Source organism: Nicotiana sylvestris, chromosome 10 (assembly GCF_000393655.2).
Source record: "Nicotiana sylvestris chromosome 10, ASM39365v2, whole genome shotgun sequence".
Lineage (NCBI taxonomy): Eukaryota > Viridiplantae > Streptophyta > Magnoliopsida > Solanales > Solanaceae > Nicotiana > Nicotiana sylvestris.
Genome location: NC_091066.1, coordinates 72,196,490 through 72,206,634, shown reverse-complemented (window position 1 = coordinate 72,206,634; position 10,145 = coordinate 72,196,490). Strand labels below are relative to the sequence as shown.

The window sequence follows — 10,145 nt, the reverse complement described above, 5'->3', positions numbered from 1 at the left end:
TCAATCATTTGGCGTATGCAGATGACATGATTATTTTCTCATCCTCAGATGAAACATCTCTGATGTTGATTATGCAAGTGTTGAATGCATATGAAGTTGCATCTGGGCAGCTTGTTAACAAGACCAAATCAGTTGTATACCTGCATCATTTAACAGACATGGAAGTGGTCAGCAAGGTGGAAAGGATCACAGGCATTCATAGGAATGATTTTCCTATCATATATCTAGGTTGTCCTATATTTTATGCAAGGAGAAAGCTGGAATACTATCAGCCCCTAATTACTAAGGTAATGGACAAACTGCAATCATGGCAGGGTAAGCTATTATCAGTAGGGGCATGGCAGTTCTCATATCCCATGTACTGCAAAGCATGACTATGCATCTATTATCAGCTGTAAACCCTCCAAATTATGTGATAAATAGGTTGCACAAATTGTTTGCTCAGTTTTTCGGGAGCAGCTCTGTAGGAGGAACTAGAAGGCATTGGGCTTCATGGAATACCTTATTCATGCCAGTTGAGGAAGGAGGAATAGGTTTCAGGTCACTGCATGATGTAGCAAAGGCATTATTCAGCAAGTTGTGGTGGAATTTCAGAACAAAACCAAGCCTATGGAGCTCTTTCGTATGTCAGAAATACTGTAAGAAATTGAATTCTGTAATTGTTCCATGGATAAAGGGGTCTCACATTTGGAGAAAAATGTTGGAATGCAGAGATCTGATTGAACATCAAATCTTTTGGGAAACAAAAAGGGGATCCTCACTATTTTGATTTGAAAACTGGACAGGTCTTGGGGCACTATATTTTTTAGTTCCTCGGGACTTTGGCATTGATGAAACTGCACATAATGTATATGATGTTACCTTAGATGGTGAGTGGGATGTGGACAGGCTATTTGAAATGCTTCCTGAAGACTTAGCAGTACACATTCTGGAGAAAATCAAACCACCTTCACCTCAGCAGGTTCTTGACATGCGTTGTTGGATGCTGGAAACAAGAGGATATTTCAGTGTTAAGTCAGCATGGGATTATATGTGAAGAAGAGACGAACCAAGAACAGCTTATAGGATGATTTGGGTAAAGGGACTGCCTTTTAAAATAGCATTTTTCATGTGGAAAGTGTGGAAAGCAAAGTTACCTTTAGATGATTTCATGAAAAGGGTAGGCTACTGTATGCCATCAAAATGTTGGTGTTGTGTACAGCCTGATGAGGAATCTCTTCAACACTTGTTTTTTAGATCAGAAACTGTAAAGACAACTTGGAAGTATTTTCTATCGAAGGCAGGAATAGGTGTGGAAGGATTAACATTGCACCAAGCAATCACAAAATGTTGGACTGCAAATGTGTGCTTAAGGCTCAAACCAGTAATGCAAGCACTCCCCTCATGTGTAGTCTGGGAACTCTGAAAAAGAAGAAATAGTATGAAGTATGATGATGCTGTGACAATTTGCAGGGTGATTTATCAAGTTTCATCAAATATGCAGGCATTGGTGAAAGTGAGAAAGCCTGGGATGGACATGGTACCTCACAAATGGCGAGATCTATTAGCTATGATGGAAAATTTCACTCCTAAACTTAAGGTTACCAAAGTCATGTGGGAATTTCCAAGTGCAGGATGGATAAAAGTTAATACGGATGGTGCATCGAGGGGAAATCCAGGCAGGAGCTCAATAGGTTTTTGTATAAGAAATGAAAATGGTGACATAGTCAAGTCAGTAGGGAAGGAGATTGAGGAGACAACAAACACAGTAGCTGAAGCGAAGGCCATGGTAGAAGCACTAAGGTTCTGCAGATTTCAACAATACTCTCATGTGTGGCTTCAAACTGACTCAATGTTATTAAAAAAGATAATGGATGGGATCTGGAAACCACCATGGATCATATCTGAGCAGGTAGAGGAAATGATGAAACTAATGAATGGGGGCAATTACACAGTTACTCATATTCATAGGGAGGGCAACAAGCTGGCAGATCACTTGGCTAATTATGCTTTAGATCATGGAGAAATAGAATGCCAACAATTCTGGCATCTAGATGCACAGGGAAGGAGGTTAGTTAATAAAGATAAGCTGCAATGTCCAAGTCTAAGGGTGAAGGTGGACAGGAGATAAGAAGCAAAGAGAAAAGGAAGAGCAGGAGGCATGTCAACTTAATCGACCAATATATTCAAATCCAAAGGGAGGAGGATATAATTGTTGGTATTTCTAACTATCTTTTCTTTTGTGTAGGTGCCACTACGAGTATATTATCCTATGCTTTCAAAAAGCCAAGAATTAAAACGCATATATGGGCCATGACTTGGGAATGTCTTATTTTCCATCAAGACAAAAGGAACGACAAAGGCAGGCATGCCTGGAGTTTTAATTTAATACAAATGCAAGGGATCGAGGAGTCATCGTTAGAAGAAAAATTCGAGATTTTTTGCAAGCACGCATCCAGCAGCTTGATAGAATATGAAGGCATGCGCGTTGGGATAACACCACTAGGTGTAATCTTCGACAAAACCAAAAGCTGGCGCAAAAAATTGGACCACTCTTGCTGCATACATCAAAAAGAAGAGGCGTTGGGATTCCACATTCAAATGTTCAAGCATTGGAATGCATGTTTCATAATGAAGATAAGGAATCGAAAAAGGCTAAATACAAACGATTCCTTAACAAATTGGCAGAAGAGTGTAGCTGTTACTTTTGGATTTTTTATTACTGGCAAGTGCATAGGCTATTCACGTCTGGCTACATGCCAAGAAAAAAGGTCCAGATGGAATCTTTGGGATATTATTGACCAAATGCTTTCAAACATTGCATGTGGAGCTTTGCATGAAAAGCTGGACATATGCTTTTTCAAATTGAGCGCATGCTTCAACAAATGGAAAGAGGATATACAATCTTAAACGGACAAACTAGAAAAAATAACGCACGCCTGGAGTGCACATGACAGAATATTTTGGAAACATGGATCATTAAAGAAAAGGACAATGCATGGGAATCATTGTAGGCATGTGCATTACTTTGGGTGCAAATGCCAAGGACCTTGGCCCCCTCAATAGTGTGGGAATCTCAAGGGGACATCACATGATCACGTGCTACAGTATGCTACTGTATGCTACACTACCCGTATGCTACAATTACCGTATGCTACAGTGTCGTATGCTACAGTACCGAGCTACCAAATTGGTGGAGTCTACGTGAAGTTGCTGAAAAGGGGCTATTTACGCAAATCAAATTTCACTCTGGAACTGGGACGCTTTAGACTGGAGATACCACGTCGACATGGACTCACTTGGGCTATTTTTACAATTACAAAGTTTTAGTAGGCATAATGTGATATCAATTTGAGTATTATGCTCAATTTTGATAGTACGTTACATTAGAGTGCAAAGTCTATTTCCTTTCATTGAAGGAAGACAATGACAATTTCCTAATTATTGTATTTACTTTTCTATTTTTAATAAAAAAACTATCCCTAGGTGCTTTCCTAGCGGATTGAAAAAAAAAAGATAAAGTGTTTAGATAGTAAAACAAAATGCCTTCGTCATTCCAATCTTCAAAATATGCCAAGTACAAACAAATACAATTTAAACCAAAAAATCATACATAATATCTCTTGACCACATCGGAATTGATGGCCATTTCTACACATTTGCCTTCTATATCTGTTAAATACAAAGCACCATTAGACAACACTCTTGTTACGACGAACGCCCCCTACCAGTTTGGGGCGAACTTGCCTTTTGCTTCAGCCTGATGAGGAAGAATGCGTTTCAATACTAACTGACCCACTTCAAACTTCTGTGGACGCACCTTCTAATTATATGCTCTTGCCATTCTCTATTGATACAACTGGCCATGACACACTGCTGCTAACCTTTTCTCATCAATCAAACTCAGTTGCTCCATGCGGGTTTTGACCTATTCATCATCATCAATTCCAGTCTCAGCAACAATTCAAAGGGATGAGATTTCAACTTTTGCGGGTATCACTGCTTCCGTGCCATATACCAACAAATAAGAAGTTGCCCCTACTTAACTACGAACAGTAGTGCGATAACCCAAAAATTCAAAAGGCAGCTTCTCATGCCATTGCCTGGAACCTTCCACCATTTTCCGAAGTATCTTCTTTATGTTCTTGTTGGCTGCCTCGACTGCTCCATTCGCCTTGGGGCGATATGGGGTGGAATTGCGATGTGTAATCTTGAACTGCTGACATTCCTCTTTCATCAGATGACTATTCAGATTAGCCCCATTATCTGTAATAATCATCTTTGGTATCCCAAACCGACAAATGATATTTGAGTGCACAAAATCAAACACCGCTTTCTTGGTTACAGACTTGAATGTTTTAGCTTCTATCCACTTGGTGAAATAGTTAATGGCCACTAGAATAAACCTGTGCCTATTTGATGCTGATGGCTCAATTGGCCCAATGACATCCATGCCCCACGCAACAAAAGGCCACGGTGTAGACATTGTGTGCAATTCAGATGGTGGAGAATGAATCAAAACTCCATGCACCTGGCACTGATGACATTTGCGCACAAAACTGATACAATCTTGCTCCATAGTGAGCCAATAATAACCTGCTCGGAGAATCTTCTTTGCTAGCACGTACCCACCCATGTGTGGTCCACAGACTCCAGAATGTACTTCGGTCATGATAGTTGTGGCCTGTCTAACATCTACGCATCTTAACAATCCAAGATCCGGAGTTCTTTTGTACAAAACTCCTCCACTGAGGAAAAATCCGCTCGCCAAACACCGAATTATTCTCTTTTGATCGTATGTGGCTTGTACCGGATATACCCCCATCCTGATATATTCCTTGATATTGTGAAACCAAGGCTCACTATCAAACTCTTCTGCTACCACATTACAGTAAGCATGCTGATCATGGACCTGAATATGCAAAGGGTCCACATAAGCCTTATTTGGATGATGTAACATTGATGTCAAGGTAGCCAAAGCATCAGAAACCTCGTTATGGATCCTTAGAATATGCCTGAACTCTACTGATCGAAACCGTTTACAAAGATCATGCAAACATTGTCGGTACGATATGAGTTTCAAATCTCGTGTTTCCCATTTCGCTTGAATCTGGTGCACCAGAAGGTCTGAGTCCCCCAAGACCAAAACTTCCTAGACACCCATGTCTACAGCTAACCTCAAGCCCAAAATGCATTCCTCGTATTCAGCCATGTTGTTAGTACAGTAGAAACGAAGAAGAGCCATAACAGGGTAGTGATGCCCTGTTTCAGAAATTAATACAGCTCCTATCCCAACGCCTTTCATGTTAGCAGCTCCATCAAAGAAAATTTTCCAACCTAGCTCTCCAACTTGTTCCAACTCATCAAGGTGCATTACCTCTTTATCAAGTAAGTAAGTCTTCAAAGGCTCATATTCCTCATCCACTGGGTTCTCAGCCAAATGGTCGGCTAATGCCTGGGCTTTCATCGCAGTCCAAGTCACATAAATGATGTCAAATTCTGTGAGCAAAATTTACCACTTTGCGAGCCTTCCTGTGGGCATAGGCTTCTAAAAGATATACTTTAATGGATCCAAACGAGAGATGAGGTAAGTTGTGTAAGATGACAAATAATGCTTCAACTTTTGTGCCACCCAAGTTAGGGCGCAACATGTCCTATCAAGGTGAGTGTACTTAACCTCATAAGATGTAAACTTTTTGCTGAGATAATAAATGGCATGCTCCTTCCTGCCAGTGATGTCATGCTAACCCAACACACAACCAAATGAATTGTCCAGGACAGTCAAATATAGTATCAAAGGTCTTCCTGGTTTTGGTGGCACCAACACAGGTGGGTTTGACAAGTACCCCTTTATCTTATCAAATGCTTCGTGACACGCATCTGTCCACGTGACCGCAACATCCTTCTTCAGCAGTTTGACGATAGGCTCACAAGTTGTCATGAGCTGACCAATAAACCTGCTGATGTAGTTCAACCTCCCTAATAAACTCATCACCTCAGTCTTATTCCTTGCGGGTGGTAATTCTTGGATAGCTTTAATCTTTGACGGGTCCAATTTAATACCTCGATGGCTGACTATGAATCCCAACAATTTTCCAGATGGCAGACCAAATGCGCATTTTGCAGGATTGAGCTTAAGATTGTACCTGTGAAGCCTTTGGAAGAATTTTCTCAAATCTCTAACATGATCAGACTGCTTTCTAGACTTTATAATTACATCATCCACATAAACCTCGATCTCCTTGTGTATCATGTCGTGGAATATGATTGTCATTGCCCTTATGAAAGTCGCCCCAGCATTTTTCAAACCGAATGGCATGACCCGATAGTAGTACGTTCCCCATGGTGTGATGAATGTCGTCTTCTCCGCATCTTCCACATCCATTAAGATCTGATGATAGCCCGCATAATAGTCCACAAAAGACCCAAGCTCATGTTTGGCGCAATTGTCAATCATAATGTGGATATTTGGTAGTAGGAAGTTGTCCTTGGGACTCGCCTTGTTGAGATCACTGTAATCAACACACTCCCTAGTCTTGCCATCCTTCTTTGGTACAGGTACTACGTTAGCTAACTAAGTGGGATATCGAGTGACCCGAATGACCTTTGCATCGAACTGCTTGGTGACCTCTTCTTTGATCTTCAGACTCATATCAGTTTTAAATTTCCTCAGCTTCTGCTTGACAGGAGGGAATGCCGGGTTAGTGGGCAATTTGTGAACCACCAAGTCGGTGCTTAAACCCAGCATGTCGTCATATAACCATGCAAAGACATCTTTGTACTCAAGTAACGCTTTAATTATCTCCTCCCTGAGTTGAGGTTCAAGATGGACACTTATCTTAGTCTCTCTGATATTATCTGGGTCCCCTAAATTGATTGCTTCTGTATCACTCAGGTTAGGCTTAGTTTTTTCTTCAAAATGGCTTAGTTCTTTACTAATCTCTTCAAAGGCCCCATCCTCGTCGTATTCTGATTTATCATCACACTCTATTTCTTGAATTACTATTTCAGAATTAGATTGACTTTTAAGACTGGGCCCAAGATTACTCATGCATGTCATGTCATTGAAACCAACATAAGAAGAACTGTACAAGAAAGAAAAAGAAAAGCAAAAATAAAACTATCAGAAATGATGAAAAATGGAAATTGCATTTCATTAAAAGATAACAAGGTTTATATATCCAAACGGACGGAATATAGAATCTGAATTACAACCCTGGAATAATCCAGATAAACTGAAAGAAAATCAAAGCAAACTACCAAAACTCCTTCCTGGTGGGGAGAAGAGTAGCTTCCCAATTGTTAATCTTTGCACTGGGCCCAACAAATTGTACATCCGCCTTGCTAGAACCCTCTCCAGCTTCCACCATGTTCACCTCGTCGAATAATTTCTCAAACCTTTCAAGCAACTCCTTATCAGGACCAACCACAGAACTGGAAACTGTTGTTGCTGGGAGTTTCTTGGTGTCGGGCCTGACAAATGATCTGGAGAGATGTAAGATGGGCTTTGGGAGGACCCATGCCCTATGTTTCAACTTTTTGGCTCTTTTTATGTCCGCAACTATGGGCTTGAACCACAAACCAAATGTATCCAAGTTTTTAGGGAGGGACACCGACTGTACGATACCTTACAGAGATGCACCCAAACCTTTGCCCGATACAAAACCATTTTTCAACATTTCAATGGCTACCATGACTGATGCATCAGCTACCCTCGGAGTTGGAACGCACTTCACTTCTGGAATTTTCTCTACCGATACCGTGTCAAAAACCTGATAAACCCATGGCCCCTTGTCGTCTTCAAACTCTATGAACGGAATAATGGCATCACTGTGGGCACACAAATTATCCTCGCCGTGCATAACAATTTCCTGTCTATCCCATTCAAACTTGACCATTTGATGTAGAGTAGACGGGACCGCTTTGGTAGCATGAATCCAGGGTCGACCTAATAGCAGATTGTAAGAAACAGCCACATCGAGCACGTGGAACTCCATGGTAAATTCAACTGGCCCTATTATAAGCTCAAGCACTATGTCCTCGACTGAATCTTTCCCTCCACCGTCGAATCCTCGAACGCAGATACTATTTTTGTGAATTCTTTCGTCATCCACCTTTAACTTGTTCATAGTGGAGAGAGGGAAAATGTTCGCACTAGAACCATCGTCAAACAATACACGAGTAACCACTGAATCTTCGCATTTCACCGTAAGATAGAGGGCTCTATTGTGCTCAGTACCCTCTATGGGCAACTCATCATAAAAAAAAGTGACTCTGTTTACCTCAAATATCTTGTTAGCTATCTTTTCCAAGTGGTTTACTGAGATTTTGTCAGGAACGTGGGCCTCATTCAAGATCTTCATCAAAGCCCGATGGTGCTCATCTGAATGAATCAATAATGATAATAGTGAAAATTGAGCATGTGTCTTCCTCAACTGCTCCACAATGGAATAATCCTGCACTTTCATCTTTCTCAAAAATTCCTCTGCTTCTTCCTTGCTCACAGCTTTCTTCACCAGCACTGGGTTATCTTTGGAAATTTTAGCCTTTCTCAACTCTTTAGGGGCAAAGCATCTCCCCGATCGAGTCAAACCATGGGTCTCATAAACTTCTTCTTTAACATCTTTCCCCTTGTAAGTCACTGTTACTCGTTCATAATTCCATGGGACAGCCTTGCTGTTGACTATTGGCAATTGGGTGATAGGTTTGATAATTACAGAATCTGTGCGAGCACCCTCCACAATTATGACAAGCTTGTTTGCCACACCTGGCACCATCACTTTTGCTTTTTCTTGTTTCACTGCAACACCACTTGAAAACCCCTTCTTGCCTGCCGCGGATGGTTCACTGTGTGTCCCTTTCAACTTGATCACTGACTTCTCACTTGTTGACCTTTCAATCGACCTGACTTCACTAGACCGAATCATCATGATGATCTGTGAAGGCTTCTTGGGCTCCTCTCCCCTATGCACTATATCGATCATATTTGTCTTAGGATGGGCCGATAATGGATTCTGGTTGATATTGGGCGCCTCCGAAGCTTGGACCTCAATCCGATTAGTATCAATGAGCTCTTGAATAGCTTTTTTCAATTGCCAGCACTTCTCTGTGTCGTGCCCCCGAGCACCAGAACAATATTCGCAGCTCATAGAGTGATCAAGGTTCCTCGGGGGAGGATTTGGCAGTTTTGGCTCGATCGGACTTAGCATACCCAATTGTCATAGCCTGTGGAACAAACTGGTATAAGATTCTCCCAATGGAGTGAAGGTTTTCTTCTTTTGCAACCTCTCATTCTTAAATGCTTGGTTGGGCCGAAACCTAATCTAGGAGGGTTTCGGTAGGCTCTTGGGGGTGGATAGGCATTTTGTGGAGCCAGGTATGTATTTTGTGGGACTGGTGCACGCCATTGTGCATGGGCCGGAGGTTGGCTGTATGTTTGGGCATGGTGGACAGAAAAATGGGGGTCTGGTGATGGGTAGTAGTGTTGTGGTGGGCTATATGGGGTATGAGGGTTGGTTTGGTGGTGGGGTCGAGGCTGGTTATAGTAATGTGATGGGCCCCTAGGTTCGAACCAAGCTCCTGAATCAATCATTGCTACATCCTCTTTCTTCTTCTTTCCAATTACTCCCCTAGTTCCACTTTGAATAGCCTGGGTGGTTGCCTTAATAGCCGAATAACTCATGATTTTGTTTGTCTTGAGTCTTTCTTCTACCATATCGCCCATCTTTACCACTTCATTGAAGGACTTACCTATAGCTGATACCAGATGACTGTAATACGTAGGTTCTAAAGTCTGCAGAAAATAATCCACTATTTCACTTTCTTTTATTGGATGGTCAACCCTTTGCTGCCTATTCTCTCCACCTAAAACCATACTCCTTGAAATTCTCATTGTGCTTTTTCTCAAGTTTCATCAAAGACAGACGATCCGGAATAATCTCGAGATTGTACTGGAAGTGACAAGCAAATGCCTGGGCTAGATCATCCCATGTGTACCATCTTCCGTGATCCTGCCGAGTGTACCACTCCAACACTGAACCACTCAGACTTTGACTAAAATATGCCATTAGCAACTCATCTTTCCTGCCAGCTCCCCTCATTTTGCTATAGAAACCTCACAAATACGCTACTGGATCATCGTGCCCATCATACAAATCAAACTTGGG

At 41.6% G+C, this 10,145-nt stretch overlaps 1 protein-coding gene across 1 annotated transcript; it reads left to right on the top strand.

Moving 5' to 3' along the window:
* Positions 1-1,420: 1,420 nt before the first annotated feature.
* Positions 1,421-2,110, top strand: LOC138879505 (uncharacterized). Its single transcript, XM_070159120.1, has one exon. The coding sequence runs from the start codon at positions 1,421-1,423 to the stop codon at positions 2,108-2,110; it is 690 nt and encodes a 229-aa protein (XP_070015221.1).
* Positions 2,111-10,145: the final 8,035 nt, after the last annotated feature.